The 19,519-nt window shown below is 34.8% G+C and overlaps 1 protein-coding gene across 1 annotated transcript in view; it reads right to left on the bottom strand.

The window, feature by feature from the left end:
- Positions 1 to 5,719, bottom strand: part of LOC105385005 — a 149,194-nt gene extending 143,475 nt beyond the window's left edge. Inside the window, exon 1 of the mRNA XM_048626150.1 lies at positions 5,242 to 5,719. Within this exon, the coding sequence (XP_048482107.1) occupies positions 5,242 to 5,382 (141 nt within the window). The 5' untranslated portion in view covers positions 5,383 to 5,719. The remainder of the gene's footprint in view (positions 1 to 5,241) is intronic.
- Positions 5,720 to 19,519: the final 13,800 nt, after the last annotated feature.

The raw sequence follows: 19,519 nt of genomic DNA, 5'->3' as shown, positions 1-19,519 counted from the left end.
GATCACATTAAAAAAAATATTGAGTAATGCTGTATGTTTAAAAAAAACACGGTTTTCAAAGTCATACCTGTTAATCATATCGTTGACTTTTGGGCCACCCTGTATATACAGCATTATTCAGGAAAACCTTGGGTCTGAAATAAACGTGGTAACACATTTCACCATTCAGTCTCAAACAAGTGTTGTAACTGGAACTCATTTGCATATCCGTTTCAAAACGGGACTTGCTACATTTTCAAAGGCAGTCACTTTGCGCGCAGCAGAAACCTTTTTGGGTAGAGCTGTGAAAAAGACTCGTAATTTGTATGGTTTTGACTTTTTTGTGGCAATTTAGATAGATAATATTATTTATTACACTACAGCAATCCTAAGTGCCAATTTCTACATAGTCGGTTATCTAACCGACAGGGATTAATTTATTAAGCATACGTCATCTCCATATAAAATTCATGAGAGATGTGCCAAAAGTCAACCAATACTCCCTGATTATGCTCTAACGGACTATGGAGAAATTGGCATTAAGACTCGATGCATCAGGGGGGTCATAACATATTCTTTAAAATAAAATGAACGAACGAGGGAACAAGAATCGTCAACCTTAATACAACGAGTTCGTCGATTTATAGAGTGACGTACAATCTACACCTACTACATCAATGATATACAGGATGTTGTCATCGTGGTATAGGAATCGTGAAGAAGGTTACTCAGGAGGTCCTTATGAAATTTAACAAAGAATCAATCAGCGGCCTGTACACGGGTTCGTTATCGACATCGATACACTCGTTTAATGCGCGTTCCATCAATAACAGCGCCGTATTTATGACGAATCGTCATATAGTGACATTACCATACAATACAATACAATACTCTTTATTTGCACCAAAGGAAATAATACAAAAAACAACTTATAAACTTAAAAAAATAGTACAAAAAGGCGGCCTTATTGCTTAAAGCAATCTCTGCCAGACAACATTTGGATGGAAGAGATAATATGAACACAATTATTTTGAGGTAGCTGTTCTGGAGTGGTGGTAGCTCAGTCGGGTAAGCGCCCGCTTCTCACGCCAGAGATGCGGGTTGGAATCCCGGCGCTGACATGTACCAATGAGTTCTTTTAACTTAAGTACCATCGCTCTTACGGTGAAGGAAAACATCGTGAGGAAACCTGTATATCTAGATTTAGCACATCTAGATATGTGAACCCACCAAACCGTAGTGGACCAGCGTGGTGGGAAATGATCCAAGCTTAGGAAGGCAGTTTAGACCTTGGGGATATGCACAAAGGTTCCAGGCATGAGGAGGATATGCACAAAGGTTCCTGCACCTCTATGGGGGTGCAGGTACTAACACCCCCATAGAGAATAGAATAGAATAGAATAGAGGTAGCTGTTGAAATCTACTTATAACAAACCCGTGTAGCGGCAGCTGAATCTACGCGCTCAATAACTCACTCTAAATAACTGTTTATGTTAAGTACATAAAATATTTCCTACATGTATGTACACGATTAGGTACACACTTATTTTAGGTAACACTTAATATTAAAGTTATTGTATGTTTTGTAGCGTTAACACGATCGTAAACATGGCAATAAACGGCCCAGGTTCTACTATTACTCGCATAACTTTAGTACTTACAGACACAACTGTTATTGTCGTTAACAAGTTAACAATTATACCCCTTTACCCTGCTTGAATAGAGACCGACAATGCTAGCTGTGCAGCAACACCAAAAAAATGATTAGTGTCATTTGTCATTTTTGATACAGAACTTGTGAAGTTTTATTGTTATTTTTATACTTCGGGCTATTGTTTCATTATTCACAGGCATTATTATGCCGATCAAGTCATAATTTATCCAACAGGATACCAGGACAGCATATGTCAGCAGAGAGTGCACGACCAAGATAAAGTTTATCATCATTATGTATAGTATACGCCTCCACGGACGGCGTAATAACCACGACGTTTGCTAGATAGAGTTTCGATTTGTTGATACACTCATGAGCAATGAAAAAGTTCCGCTTACAAAATAACGACACCAAAATAATAACCATAAATTAATATAAATTTTTGTAAGTGGATTTTTTCATTGCTCGTGAGTGTAACTTGCTGGCCTAGGTACCAGGGCAGCATATGTCAGCAGTAGGCTGCGTCCGGGCACAGTTTATGTGTGTCTCCGCCCCGCTCCGGAAGTCACGGCCGTGTGACGCTTCCTACGTATGAAGTTGTGATGTGTTTATGTTTATAGTGAGAGGTTGTGATTAAATTAGATTGATAGAATATTATTTATTTGTCCAAACAAGAACAGAATAGGCTACTTGACCCTTTTTTAAAGAAAGTCTCATAATATGATTGATAATTGCTGTATTAGATCAAAAAAATACTCTCATATTTTTTGGGAACCTAGAAGGAGCAAATCATTCATTTATCACAGTTGAAGATACCACTTCACTTAAAGCTCTTGACACAGCACGAGGCAGCTGACGTCACAACATGGCCGATAGCGTTTTCAGGGTTCAAAATAATAATAAAAAATAATAATTTATAAATTGAAAGTATGCAACCATCCTGGAGTTTAATTAGCCGAAATCAATATATTTTGGTTTCGTAAATTAAATACTGCAATAAATACTAATTTATTGTCCTGAATTTGATATGAGTCAAGTAGCCTATTCTGCTATTTTTTCACGACAACCTTTGGTTTGGTAGTTCCATAGTAAAGATAAACCTAATCAGCCAGGCTTATACCACATATTTCACTGATAAAATCCACCCAGTATATATTATTATAAATAAAAATACACGCAAACAGACAAAGCAATGGAGCGTACCGGCTTAACTGAAGTTTTACTCGTTTTTTCTCGAATTTTCTTTACAGGATTGAAATACAATACGTGGGTTTGCGTCATTCAGCCGCGTAAAATGGAAATAACATCTGTTTAAAAAAGAAAGAGGCGTTTTTTGTGGAACTTTGCCAACGTTTTTAACCTAGGTACTAGGGCGCCAGGGGTCACTGTAGGTTACGTAAACGTCAAAAACTTAAACTTAAACGGAGTAACGTACCCCTTGACACAAAAATACACATTGAAATATAAAAAATACATAGGACATACCATGACTACGTACTACATACAATTTATTGAGTACCTTTCTCTTTCTATTTTCGAAGTCGGTTAAAAAGGGTGTTAATGTTAAGCTGAAAGAAGTTTCCCACGGAGTCATTTTGAACAAATTTAGTTCGACAGCTCGAAAAAATGCATTAAAAAATAAATGTTTTATCATTATCATAGAAGTTTTATTTGTTACACATTAAGTTTATACTTATAATTTCCCATAGTATTGTTTAGTTTTTTAACCGACTTCAAAAAAAGGAGGACGTTCTCAATTCGTCGGGGTTTTTTTATGTATGTTCACCGATTACGAATTTTATCTCACCCCCGAGGGTGGGTAAAGGGGTAAAAACAGGGTATGAATTTCCATTTTGGGCACATATTATCCGATTGTAATGAAATTAAGAACGTAAATATAGTTCTTATAACAAAAAAATATGATGGTGACCTTGAGCTGATCTGATGATGGAAACGGAAGGCAGTCAGGGGAACTCCTCAACGGTATAAAGCAACTACTTCGTGTTTAGGCTTGAATGATTCGTAATGATTAGTAGGAATTTTGGTATCATTTGCACCTTACTTTTGATTGAAAATTATTGCAAATAAACTAAAAACTATAAAATAAAATAATAATTATAAAAATTGTAAAACCGACTTCAAAAAACCACTAAAATGTAAGAAATAATTTAAGGTTTACACAAATATACCTAAGCAGGAACTGTTCTTTTTTGAAGTCGGTGCCATATTTCTTTAGATTACTTTGTCACCGCACCAACATCAAAAAAGAACAGTTCCTGCTTAGGTATATTTGTACTGTCACATACGAGTAGAATTTGTGTAAACCTTAAATTATTTCTTACATTTTAGTGGTTTTTTGAAGTCGGTTTTTTAATTTTTTAAAATATTATTTTTTATTTGCAATGTTTCTCGCTAGGTGGCAGTAGTGTGCTGAATCCTACATCGCGGTATGGTTGTGTTTACTTAATCGTTCATAACTAAACTAACCATTGCCTGGTTATGGTCTAATAAAAATTCTCTAAAGCTTAAACCCGATAAGTCCAAGTATATAATTTGTGAAAGACTTCTTCACAAATACATAAATGAAGAGGTCTTAACTTACGTTTCCTTTATAATATAAAAGTTTTCAAGTATATAGGATGTTGCATAAAGGGTAAACTAAGCCGAAACCTACATGTGCAGCATGGTACCAATATCAAAGACCAAAACTGTGATCAGATTTTCAATATCCGCGAAAAAAAAATATTTTGAAATTCAGATTTCGGTTTTGGCTTAAATATACCATGCTGCACATGTAGGTTTCAGCTTAGTATACCCTTTTTGCAACACCCTGTATAACGTTGAGGATTTCCCTTGAATACCTTCCGTTTCCATCATCAGATAAGCCCCAGGTCACCATCTTATTACATATATTGTTATAAGAACTATATTTACATTAGAATCGGTTTATAGGTATATAGGTGCCCAAAATGAAAATTCATATCGTGATTTCAGCCCTTTTTTCAACTTTCGGGGTAGACAAAAATTTAAAAAAGGGGCCACCGCTGAGCTGAACCTAAACAAAACTTATCAAAATCGGTGCATTAAATACATTAAAAAAAATACATACCGACGAAAATTAATAAAACCATCAACATGTTATTTCAACAAAACAATATTTTTTTTCACCTGCAATGGAATAGTTCCACTTTTCGATTATTTCATTGGAACTTTATCAATGCTCGTGAGTGTATAATTCGTCACTCGAGAAGTCTGCTTTCTGGTACAGGAGCTTCGCCCCCTCTCAGAATAGAATAAATAATAATTTTTAAAAAAATATCTTGGGATATCACACACACGGACATCCGACCCCAAGCTATCCAGAACCTGTGTTATGGGTGTCGGAGTCGGACAGCTGATATATCTACACAAATACATAGATAGATAGATACTAAATATAAATATCAACAACCAAGACCCGAGTACAAATAGGTGTGTGTTCAAACAAATATCTGCCCCAGCCGGGAATCGAACCCGTGACCTTCGACAAAGCAGTCAGGGTCACTAACCACTACACCATTCGGCCGTCTAACTAGAATAGAATAATCTACTTTGTCGCTTTGACTCACCTGTGAGGGCACGAAGGCGGTCGGCTGTATGGGGTTGATGACCTGCGCCGCGGTGCTCCCGTAGTGCTGCTGGTACGACGACGTCAGGATCTTCTTGTGGGCCGACGCGTGCGCGCGGTACGCACTCACTGACAGCTTCATGACGCGTTCCAATTTTAAACGGTTCGGTTTTTAAATTTGGATTTTTTTAACTGTGTAAACTTTTTTGTTTTGATGTGGTTATAGAATGCCAGTTGCAAGATTTGTTTTTTTTGTAAGTGTAAATTTGTTTGTATAGAGTTTTGGCAACGTTAAACTACATTTTGTTCAAATTTGTAAGGTTGTAAGTATGTAAATTGTGTATACTAAATATGTAAGAAAGTTTATTATGTAAATAATGCAACATTTTATAGAAAAATCTTTTTGGCACAGCGATATTTTTATATGTTGGTTTTTAGTTAGAAAAATGACTGATATTTTGGTTGATTTCACTATGTATGGATCTGAAACAAAAGAAAATCGGAATTAACACGCAAACTTGATTTAGAAAAAACAAACAATAATGTAGCTAAAAATAGCCAATCATGACTAATCTTATGACGTTAAGAAAAAACCAACAAACAATAATGTAGCTTAAAATAGAAAATCATGACCAATGTTATGAAGTTTGCCTTAAAAATCTTAAAAAATAATAAATAAAAATAGAACTTCATTTTCCTGCTAACATTAGTGATGGGGAGATAAAACAATATATTTTTTTCAAATGAAGGAAGTGTAGGTACTTGTTAATTTTATGTTTAAAATGATTGATTGAATAATGAAATAAAATAATTTTATTTCAGACTTATTAAAAACATAGTTGTTTACACAGTTTAAAAAAAACCCTAATATGGTTACTAACATTGCATTTGAATGGTTTGTAAACAGTAGATAAGTTATAACATTGAAAACACACAATAGATAAATAAAATTAATTGCAGACTGTCAAAATTCTTAAGAGTAATGTGAGCTATATTTGGATAATTTAACTTTTCATGAGGAATTTTTCATCTTCATCCAACAGGGTGGAGCCTCCAAATTGCCGACAAGTGATTAAGGGACAATATCGCTTGACGCTAATACCCCGCAGGCATTTTCACTTGCAAAGAATTTTCAATCAACCCGAAAATTGATATTTTGCGCTGAAACAAGACAAAAACTAGAAATTGTTAATAAAGCGCCTAGACAAATAATTAAAGTTCCATGTTTTTTCTAGTATTAGGTAGTCAGTATGATAAGAAACTCTGCGTTTAATCTCCGTTAAAAGCCATCCGGCAAAATCGGCAACTAGCCTGCCTATTATGCTATCTGAAATTTAGTACTGAGCTAATAATTAAAATAATAATACTACTTTGAGAACAGCTTTCGGACTTCAGTAGTGGAAATATCTGCCGCGGCCGGGAATCAAAACCGGGACCCTGCCTCGGCATAGCAATCAGGGTAACTAACCACTACATCATTCTGGCGTCTAAATAAGGAAAAAATACAATAATCACCAGTAATCCTATAATTATATATCAAGTACCTATATTAAGCAGTTAAATATTTAATTGCGCTTTAAAAATGTATACGAATATTTATTTCAGTTACAGCTTTTGATGAGTACTCCCATCACTATTCGATCAATCACCAGGCGCCAGAGTGGCGAGCCCGGGGGAGCTTCCTCGAGGAAAAGAATAAAAGAATACAGCTGTCCCTTATTCATGCTATCCTGGTACTATTGCAGTTATCCGTTCAAAATTATTGAGCATTTTAGGGCTGCTTTTTTACAACTTTAATTACAATTGGCACTAATATATAGATAGATAGATAATTAATTATTGCACACAAATATAAATTACACAAGGAAATGCACAAAATAAATGGTACAATTGGCGGTCAATATAATATCTATATACTGCAAGCAGCAATCTTGATCTCTTTTTGTTCTAAATAAAAAATAATAATCTAGCCTGTATTGTATAAAAATAAACAGCGTTTAAGTTTATAAGTTCCAGAGGCCTCACGCTTCCGACTTTCCGAGACGTATGATTACTCGCGGACAGTCGGCTTCACAAGTGCTATACTTTTGAACCTTGTCAAACTCAAACTCTGACAACTCACAATCCTTTCAAATTAAAATCTTTATTGCATTCCATAATTAGTGTTACTTACATAAGGTGTTAAAATAATAAACAAGCGATCATTATGGACCCGGGAGGGCACAGCGATTTCCTATTAGGAGAAGGATCCTCTCACTGTGGCGCGGCTTAGTGTAGGTTTTTCATAACCGATTGAGCAGTGAACACTAACGGCAAAAATTGTATGGCGCGGAGCTAGTGCAGCGCGTGTACCGCTAGGTGGCGACTCTAGCGCGCCATACTAATTGACGTTCAACCGCCGCTTTACGTGCGGAGTAAAAACTCGCACTCCCCATGCAGTTGAGAAAAAGGCAACAGCTAGGACTTAACTGGTAAGGGCTCGATCAACGAGCGACAAACTGAACTGGAAGATACTGCGAGCCCTCGGCTGTCCAATTTCAAAACACAGTAAGCGCCAACTTTAAAAAAAACGGGTCTTTGATTTATACATTATTTTAGGCGATTCCGCACATTCCTGCATTGTCAGAATATCAAAAAAGGGCTTAGAAACGAAAATAAAATTTCTAAAAACCTAGTAACTCCACCCTGCAAAATCAAAAATGCCACGAAAACCATTTTAAAACACAGTAAGAGCCACCAACCATTTTAAAACACAGTAAGTGAAAATGACTTACTAGGTTTTAAAATTGTCAATGGCGCTTACTAGGTTTTGAAATGGTCAGCAAAGGTCAATTTTTGCCCGTTAATTTTAGTAAGTCACAAATGGCATACATTATTACAAACACTTTTTTCGAAAAAATATCAGATATTTCAAAACCTGTATCTTTGAACCAATGAGACCTAGAGAGGTGAATTAAAAGTAGAACATAAGGAAATTTTGTCTTCTTTATAAAAGCCATAGAGACCTTTCTCGTCAGAACCTTTCTACTAGCCCTATTTTGCATAAACCAAAAAAACTCAAACATTGTAAACTAATTTTAGCTCAAAATTTAGGAAATATTGTCTAATTTAAGGCAGCCATAAATAATGTTCGTGTCAGACATGCCTTCTTAATATGGCGATATATGGTTCATTTAGATAAAACTTAAAAATATAGTATTTCAGCTATTACTTAGTGCGGTCGTGTAAAAGTGCTGCAAAATTTGATTTATATTATGTGAAGGATCCAAAACATATAAAAAAATAAAAAATATATAAATTATTACGTTATTATTGCAATTTCAATATACTTTACTTGTCTTAAATTACACAATAATGGCTCTTACTAGGTTATAAAATGGTCAGTGAGGGCGGTTTTAGGGTGAGAAAACCATTTAAAACCTAGTTAGTGTTTTCTTTTGTGCATTACAGCAACAATATTAGTCATATTTAAATGAAATAGTATTGTATGTAAAGCCTAGGTTCTGCCGGTTCTTTTAAGCTTACATTCGTTTAGATATGTATCATAGTTTTACCAGGGCATTGAAATGAAGGGACAAAAACGTTTTTTGGCTCTCCTGAACATTTTGTCTCTTGGCTGTTACTGTGTTTTGAAATTGGACAGCCGCCCTATGTCCCTGATTAGGTATAAGAGGATTGACGATGATGATGACACTCACAAACCACCTATGACTGAATAATTGCTCGTATTTGACAAAAGTGTAAGTGTATGTAAGTAAATAAAGAAAAAAACACATAGCTACCGTATCTATGTACCAATACTCGTTTATGTAATGGCGGTGGGATATAACGTAGTTTTGAACACTTACGTAAATCATCTAGTATGTCCTTATTATTAAGTGCATTGAAAAAGATCATTTATATTTTTTCTTTCTTTTGTTGACTGTACGTGGAATTTTTCATTTTAAAGTACCTACATAGTAAGGAAGGAATCCGTATTATTGTCCCCATGTAATTGCATTTCCTTTTGTTGTGATAAATAATAGTTCATTGCTGTAGGAGATATTACAATGGTTGTACGATATATCATAACACAAGAGCCATACGGATCATCTCCATACTAAATTAGTACATTATTGACATTGTCATAGTTTGTCTGGAAGAAATCGCGAAATTGTCTTTAGCTTGAACTTAAAAACAATATGACAGTAAACAAAATACACTCACGGGCAATGAAAAAGTTCCATTGAATAAAATACCAAATTACTCTTAAACAGAAAAACTTACTTAATTACGCCTTCTGCAATATTTATGTATTTTTAACGGTGAAACTGAATATAACCAACTAAAATCATAAATAATTTGTTCATATTTCCTATTCAATGTTTAAAAAGATTGGGACCATTTGGTGTCTGCATTTTGTAAGTGGAACTGTTTATTTGCACGTGAGTGTAGGTCAGTTTTTGGCTTTATTTTTGTATAGCTGTTCCCGCGAGCTTCGCTTCGCCATAAAAAGTTTTCCCGTGGGAATTCCGAGATAAATAGTAGCCTATGTTCTTTCTCGAGGTCTAGACCATATGTATACCAAATTTCATTCAAATCCGTTCAGTAGTTTTGGCGTGAAAGAGTAACAGACAGACAGACAGACAGACAGACACAGTTACTTTCGCATTTATAATATTAGTTAGGATGTGACAATCTTGTTTGTATATTTTTATCTAAGTTAGTAAGAACAAACCCTAAAAAACACTGTTATCTTAATTATATTGTAACCCTCAGATTGCATGAATATTGAGTAAGACCCGTACTCTGCCCGGCATTAAGTCAATCGGATATCCGCTGTGCGATTAACAATTTGTAATAAAGATCGTGGCTTAAAGGGTTTCGATCGTAAACGAATGGGTTCAAATGTAAACCTGATTAATTAGTGTTTTGTGCTCACTGCTAGCAGTTCCTTTGACGTTATTCGTAGGATTTTAGTTGTTTATACTTGACATGACGTGTCATTAGTTCGTAATGTTCATTTTTGGGTTTTGGATATTTTTAGATAGTAAATAAATAAATAATATATAAAATTTCGATTCTTTCATTTCTAATGTATTTTTGTGTCCTCCCAACAAAACAGCATACATTTGACATGCTTGTTTTTCGTGTCAAGTGTAGGTATATATTTTTTTATATTATTTATTTACAGTTATTAATTTTTTTTTATTCGTATATTTTCAACAATCGTACATTACTCTACATAATAATGTATTATACTTGTTATTTGAATGATCCGATTAGAATATGAATACATAATTTCAGCTGCATAATTTTTTGAACAGCCTGTAGAAAAACCAAGCTGTAATTAAATACAAAATACTTTGTTAGTAACTTCTAAATTATTATACTTCAACAAGAATCATAGATTTCCGATACTCAATAAGCAGATTTTCCCGATGGAAATAAAGTTTAATCAAACATTTAATCTGGCTTTCGACGTTGATCTAGATTAAACTCTTGTGATGCTCGACTTACTTTACCGGTTTTATTTCTACCCTATTCACCCGGGTTTTATTAGTGTTACCAGGTATTAGGGTTTCCATGGTATGAAAATCTAAATTCTATTAACCTAGTCTGTATTTTATAGGATGAAAAGTTTGAAGCACAAAATCACTATACGCTTTTATTTATTTATTGTTTATTTAAAAATATATGTATTACAGTGCAACACCAATATGTTTTTTTAATACACACATAAATTACAAAGTTACAGTACCTACCAGAAAATAAAAGCAGAAAAGTTACTACATACAAATCGAGAAAAACATAATGAAAATATATTTAAAAAAGGTCTTGCTTACATTTGGATAAAATACATTTATGTTTTGTGGTTGGAGCCTGTGATGATGTTTCACCTTCTATGACTGTTCATACATTCTGATAAAATGTGTGACGTCACATCGTACATAAATTTGTTAGTTTTTAGGGTTCCGTAAGTCTACTAGGAACTCTTAGTTTCGTCATGTCTATCCGTCTGTCTGTCCTGGCTCGTTCTCCGCCGTTTCAGCACCGAGTGTCACAAAAAATGCTGGAGATGAGTATAATGATAATTCAAAAATTCGTTTCTAAAATTATCAAAAAATATTTTTTTTTACGACACGCTACTCACAGGCCACTATTTAATAATATATGATTGTGTATTACATAAACATTTCTGTTACATCCTGTATATTAGTTTCAAATGAAAATCCATTATACACCATGAATTAAGTCACAAGATATTATCTAAATTAATTTCAACCCACAACCCAGCTAACTATGATATGTAATAGTTACACATACACACACACATAAATCTCTGATAACATAACCGTTTCTCGGACGGTAAGCGGTAGGCTGGTTAATCCCTACTCTGATAGGCAATTTCATTATTCATGCTTTTCAGTTAAGCTTCTCGAAAGTTCTTGAAATATAATTATAGCGATCTCACTGCAGTGCCAATGTCATCCACACTAAGATCGATGTACGTACACCAAACGAACTGCAGAACAAAAGCCTTATTTTTTTTAATTTAGTGTAAACGAAAACTAGCATTTAATCGTACAGAGAGCTACGCAAAAACAAGAGCTACAAGTTCGCTTGGAAGGCACCGCTCTATCTCAAATTTGATGCACATTCAACTAAGGGTTGATTTTTAAATGGTCAAATTTTTTTATCTAAGAAATAAAATTGTTGCTGTCACGATCTATACACATTCTGACGCAACAGCATCAGATTTATTCCCAGCAAACTTTTATCTAACCATTGCTTGAAATGAAATCAAGCGAACATGCTAATGCGACATATTGACATCGCTGTCCTACTCTCGTTGTAATGAAGCTTTATCCTTGAACGAACACGAACTTAGAGTGATCAATTAGCTTCAGCTTGATCTAACGTCATGGCGGAACGCATACATATGGCGGTAAATACGAAACTACACCTTTTGTGTGAAACACTATACCTATTTATATATAAAATAAAATCCCACTAATATTATAAAAGCGAATGTTGCGGTGCGATCAATCAGTCTAATTTCAGCTTTATATTATTTTACTTATACTGTGATTTTTTTGGTCGCGCAGTGAAATAGATAGTAGATATTGAACTTGTGAACAAATTGCACTAAGTACATTACAAAAAAATGTATAAAGAAAAACTTAATATAAATATGAAAACAACAAGGTATATTAATTAAAGCTGCGTCTTCTAGACTTGCACATTTCTCTCGGGTTTTGTATTTCACTTTGAGTGAAAATGAAAATTTACTTATATGCTATGTATTTCAGCTGGACAAGACAAAATTATAATGCTGTACGAGAGTAGCTATGACCACATGGAGAAAATGTATGAGAAAGATACGGACTTTATTGCTGATGCTGACTGTGACTGAGCTACCACCGCTCTAAAAAAAAAGTACATATATTATTTACAACATTTTCGTAGCAGTATACCTTATGTATCGTTAGTTGAATTTTCTTGTTTTAATATTACGACCCACGTAAGAATCATTTTAATTGATATTTTACCACCATGCAGGGGCCATTGCCGTGGTAAACCATTTTATTACTATTTAAGTTTTCCTCTGAATAAAATAAATAAATAGATTTATCTTTGTATTTTTATCAAATGATGCTTGAGAAAAATATAATTCAGTAAAATTCATCGTTTTTAGTAAAATTCTTCAATTCTCAGTAAAAATGGATTAACGCATCTAAAACAACCTTAATCCAATCAAGATAGTTTAATTAACCTGCTAATTTATGTTCTTTTTTAATTAAAAATAATGAACTAAAAAGCCGAACAAAGTAGAACAACCTTTGTGGTCTAAACCTCTTTTACAAAGAGTGTGGCTTATTATGTTTGAGATAAAAAAAAAACCTGAAACGGTTCAAAAGACTTTTGCTGTCTGCAACCTGTTGGAGTGCGTGTTTTTTTAAGACGTAAAGTAAAGCATTTATCTATGAAAAGCTTCTGCGTTGTAAAAAAAAGAAGATGAAATAAGTTTTTTTCTGCCATCTGCATACATTATCTGTCAAAAGTTACTTCTATGATAGTTTCCGCTAGAGACACCACTTTTTACGCGAAAAAAGGAAACTTTACATGTTTTCGAGTAACTATCAAACTGTACTAGACGTACTGATAGCTACCAAGCGGCATAGCATGTAACTATGCGTGCTTAAGCCTATACCTCTAGAGGTTGTTGCATAAAGGGTATACTAAGCCGAAAGGGGTGACTCAGGGGGTCATTCTGAACAAATTTTGTTCTACCTACCGAGTTTTGGATATTCATGAAAATAAAAAATCGTTTTCCGTAGAAACTTTTTTGGTCACGTGACTTTTTTACTATGGAGAACTAATATATTTTTTCGCGAATTTCCAAAACTCGTAGAACAAAATTTGTTCAGAATGACCCCCTGAGTCATCCCCTTTCGGCTTAATATGCCCGTTTTGCAACACCCTCTATTGACTAACCCCCTTATGCAAAGAAAAGTTATAGGACGTTTTAGCTATTGAACTGTTGTGTCCCTCTCTTTCAAAGCAACAAAATACGTACTGCACACTGGTCAATTCCCGTGAATTAAACTGTACTTAATACTTTACTAAACAACAGAATTGGGACGCGGCTATTCACACAACAGGCTTTTCTATTCACCTACAAAACTCAAAGAATAGCCCTTTGAGGCGGTCTCAGAGTTAAATAACACATTTCACCTTTTCCGGGAAAATGTTTGCACTGTCAATGAAGCTGTAGCTTTAATGGAATAAAGTTTATTTTGCCAAAACAAACAGTTACAAAGCACCTTTGAATAAGGTAAATGGACAAAATCCCGAGTGCAATTTTTGGTGCAAATACACTCATGAAGGGACATCTCACACACGGCCATCCAACCCCAGGCTAGGCAGAACCTGTGTTATGGGTGTCGGAAAGCTGATATATCTACACAAATACATAGATAGATACATACTAAATATAAATATAAACAACAATACACTCATGAACAATGAAAAAGTTACATTGACAATAGCACCCAATTACTCATTAACGGAAAAGACTAGCTTAATGACGCCGCCGTTCTGCAACAGTTGAAGTACATTTAACTGCGCATCAGAATATAACCAACAGTGTGAACATTTTGTAAGTGGAACTTTTTCATTACTTGCTCGTAAGGTTATTTTCCATTACCCTTATTCGAACCTAGAAAATCGCGTTGCAAGATTCAGTCCCCAAATTCATAGAGTTTTTAGACACTTTAAAATTGACGTTGTGATATACGAATTTCAACTTTTTGACTAACGTACAGAGTCGAAACTCGAGTGTTTCAAAGTAAATATTAATCTTGTTGTAAATTTAAAATACGGTCTATGAATTTGAGGGAGTGTCTCCAACCAGGGCACGCAATATTACCTATATATATATATATATATATATATTTATATATATATCTATAATGGAATACTGAAATTATTCTTAGAATAACCTTACAAATCACTGAAGCTATCTACAGGGGGCATCTACATGTGCTGAATAAAACATGCTCTCATACGAAGACTTTCACAAATAAACCAACTGAATACGAACCATCCTATAAAGTGCCCAATTCGGGGAGAGTCAACGTTTCCAAAGCGATATTCAATTCATAGTTAATTATTGCAAGGTAGGCCGTTTTCTACTTACAAATTCGCAACCCAATGAAATGGTTCTCCCATTATTATTATCCTAATCCTAACTAATATTATAAATTCGAAAGTAACTGTGTCTGTCTGTTACTTTTTCACGCCAAAACTACTGAACGGATTTGAATGAAATTTGGATATGGTCTAGACCCTGAGAAAGAACATAGGCTACTTTTTATTCCGGAATTCCCACGGGGAAACTTTTTAAGGCGAAGCGAAGCGCGCGGGATCAGCTAGTGCTTCATAAAATAAGTATAGGCTGTAGAGAATTCATAGTTCATTGCAAGGTATGCAGCCGTTTTCTTAAGCACTCATTATAATTATTATAACATGAGAGCAAGCAACCGTTGGGTGGCCCGGAATACGGAACCTTGGATGAAGCGCTAAAAAAGTAATGGATTTACAAATAACTACCAAAGTAGGTAAGTATATTGTTTGTATAATCTATTACATCTCCGTTATATGTGCAATATGGTATATTATATTATGTATGTAAACAAGTCTTTTTGAGAAAAAACATTAGTAGATATTTATTTCCTCTCTTTTAAGTATTTATATTTTTTTGTACAACTTACAACATAAGACTACTATTACCTACCTAAGTTAATTTGCTATTCATCCAAGACTTTTGACAATAGAAATTACAAATGGAATGATGCTAAAAATGATTATTTAGAAGACGTACAATAATATTCTCGTTAGTCAAAAGATATAGTCTACCTCTGTCGCTTTCCAAAGACCGGATTCCAAAAAGAATGAAAATAAAAACTCGACAAAAGTGCAAAGTAAAAGTCAATAGTCTCGGTTCTATGTTAAACCGGCATTTCTTCACGATTGTACCGGAGGAACACATCGGAAAACCTACTGAAGTACAGTCACAGTCTAAATCCATACTAATTATATTGTTATAATAATAAATATTATTTGGGGATATCTCACACACGGCCATCCAATCTCAAGCTAGGCCTGTAATATGGGTGTATCGGATAGCTTAGGTGTCTACATACTAAGGGGCCGTCCACGTCCACGTTGGTCCCAAACCTCACCAAATATCACCAGGGGGGAGGGGGGGGGGGTCAAAAAATGAGAAAAACGACATCACGTGATTAATGGACGGCCCCTAACCCCCTTATTCATAAAAAAGTTAGTGGACGCTTTAACTAGTCTAGTAGCACGGGGCGCATTTAAGACGTGACATAAGTTTTGCATCGCGCTCACTCATAAATAAACGATTTCATTTCATTTTATTTCATTTCAGCGAGCGTGATGGAGAACTTTTGTCACGTCTTAAATGCGCCCCGTACCCTTCTATTGAACTGTTCTGTCACTCTCGGACAGAGAACAATTTGTTCTTTGACAGAGAGGGAAAAAACAGTTCAGTGGCTAAAGCATCCACTAACTTTTTTATGAATGAGGGGGATAGGTTATAAATTTAAATTATTTATCACAAAATCAAGTAACTTTTTTATTTTTCAGGTTTCAGACCTTGGAATTCTAAAATATTAATAAAAAAATACTGTAGAACAAAGTAGATATTTTGTCCATTTAACTTTTGAATCTGACTGTACCGGGTTATGTAGATGCAGAACTTTTCCTCTCGACTCTCCACTCGGCTTCGAAAAATTGAACACGCTAGGCCTCGACGATATGCAGTATATACATATCTATGTACACGATATACATTATATACCTAAGATCGATGGAAGCAGTCACTGTACATAAAAGATTTCAAAATATTTTTTATCGAAGTGAATGTTTTGCTGTTTGCTACGATAGAGCAAGTAGCATCCTAACTTAATATTTATTATAAATGCGAAAGTAACTATGTCTGTCTGTTACTCTTTCACGCCAAAACTACTGAACTGATTTGAATGAAATTTGGTATACATACGGTCTAGACCCTGAGAAAGAACATGGGCTACTTTTTATTGCGGAATTCCCACGGGAAAACTTTTTAAGGGGATGACAAGCTCGCGGGAATAGCTAGTTAGTTACAAGGTGTACGGTGGGGTTTCCCTCATCTCGCCTAATCTTTATTTCCCAAAACTCGATTCGCATAACTCGTATGATCTAAACTTTTTTTGTCGAATCATCACTTCGTCAAGACTTATGTGGCCTAAGGCTCGTTTCGCCGAAAACTCTCTTAGTACAATCTTGAAACATCTAAGTCTCGTTTGGTCAAATTTATGTTTATCTATACCTATGTATAATATTGTTTCTCCTAATATTATCTTAATAAATAATATATTAAGTATGTAGTAAATGTACAAATTTTGGTATTGCTCTCTTATATCCCAAAAATTACGATATTGAATGATCAATTTGTGATTGCCCATTATAGTTATTACAAACCCCATAGGATCGGAACATAAAGATAGGTGCGACGACGAGCAAAGCGAGGAGGAGCGTGTTAGGGGCACATGTTCGTCAAAAGCAAAGCGGAGCGCAGCGAAGCGGATCGGAGCGTTTTCCACATAGCGGAAACAATACAATATTTTTTGATCTAGGCACCAGTTTGCGCTACATAGGGAGACGCTCCGTCAATGTTAAAGCCAAAAGAATATTATTACTTTGTATAACCTATGCAAATTATATTAATATATGTAGCATTAATAGGCGTTTCAAGATTCGGTCATACCATAATTAGACTAAACAAGATTATGCGAAATAACTTTTACCAAACGAGATTTATGCCATACGATTTTCGGCGAAACGAGACTTTGACCAAACGTTACTATGCAATACGAGATTATACAAATAAATCTTAGACCAAAAAAGGTAGAACCACAGCATGAGAACAATGGAGCATGATACAACGACAGCTTTCAAATCCTAGATTAGACCAGACATCTTCTGTCAGCTTCATTTCATACATAAAATCTAATCGAATGCAGTCTTTAGCAGACATTTTCATTTCAAATTTATATTATTGTATTGTATTTTCTATATGAATAAAGTGTCAGAAGCAGTAATGACTGCATGCGAGTATAATCGTCAGACGCTCAGTTTCATTAGTACCTAGCAGTTTTCCATCTTATCAATGTAACAGGTAATCTCAACAAGAATAACACCATCGAACTATACCTTGTTTCACGGGGAAAAACATCTGACAGGACCCTTATTACATTCGAAAAAGGGTGTTTTTTTGTATCAGATGTCTTTCCCCGTGAAACAAGGTATAAATTTTCACTATAAAGAATATTTTAACAAATTTCCTTGTTTCAGATAAATACAAAATCTCAACAGTCACTTCATGAAAAAATGCTTCTCTGCCGAGGCAATTTCGGTAAAAGCAATCTAATAAATTGATTTACGTTCGCTGCCTCCTCATACATCGTGTTTTCCTAGTTCTTGACTAAAATAAAGGTTTTTTCATTGTTTTTAATGAGGGAACAACTTAATTTTTATTTACACATTAATTTATCAAGATAAGGTGTATTTTATGGAATGAATGGCCGGCTGATAGGAAATGCTTTTGATGGTTCTACCTTTTTTGGCATAAGATTTTTTTGCCTAATCTCGTATTGCATAGTAACGTTTGGTCAAAGTCTCGTTACGCCGAAAATCGTATGGCATAAATCTCGTTTAGTAAAAAGTTAATTCGCATAACATTGTTTAGCCTAATAATGGTATGGCCAAATCTTGAATAGCCTAATAATGCTACGGCATAGGTTTATACAAAGTAATAATATTCGTTTGGCTTTAACTTTGACGGAGCGTCTCCCTACATAGCGCAAACTGGTGCCCATAGAGTCTGGTGCCTTGTATTGTTTCCGCTGTTTGGAAAACGCTCCGCTCCGCTTCGCTGCGCTCCGCTTTGGTTTTGATGAACATGTGCACCTAACACGCTCCTCCTCGCTTTGCTCGTCGTCGCACCTATTTTTAGGTTTCGATCTCATGGGGTTTGTAATAATTATATTGGTCGTTAACTTTCGATTTTTTGATCATACAATATCGTGATTTTCGGGATATAGGAGAAAAATACCACAATTTGTACATTTACTACATACTTAATATATTATTTATTAAGATAACATTAGGAGAAACAAGATTATACATAGGTTATAGACGAACATAAATTTGAACAAACGAAACTTAGGTGTTTAAAGATTGTGCCTAAAGAGTTTTAGACGAAACGAGCCTTATGCCACATAAGTCTTGGCAAAGTGATGGTTCGGCCAAAAAAGTTTAGACCATACGAGTTATGCGAAATGAGTTTTGGTCAATAAAGATTATGCCAGATGAGCGGAACCCGCTTTTGATATCAAGTTTACCTGTTCCAATTTTATTACTTTTGTATTTTTTCGTGAATATTTATTTATTTAATATTTACGTTTTTAGTTGGTACTATTCTGATGCCATTTACTTATTTGCTCGCGAGTGTATTATACTCTCTTTCATCGCAGGTTGCGTCGTAGAGATCGCTTTTAGCGACAAAGCCTTTCGTAGATTATTTATCGCTGTCCCATAAATCATTATTGTCAACTTCAAAGACAGCCAATGAATCAGTCTTCCGATGTCGTGATTAATTTTCACAACTTCACTTCGACACAGTTCCATTCGGAGGCAGTGATTGTGACGAAACAATGCAAGATGAG

The sequence above is a fragment of the Plutella xylostella genome, chromosome 16 (assembly GCF_932276165.1).
Source record: "Plutella xylostella chromosome 16, ilPluXylo3.1, whole genome shotgun sequence".
NCBI lineage: Eukaryota > Metazoa > Arthropoda > Insecta > Lepidoptera > Plutellidae > Plutella > Plutella xylostella.
This window is presented reverse-complemented; position numbering and strand designations above follow the sequence as displayed.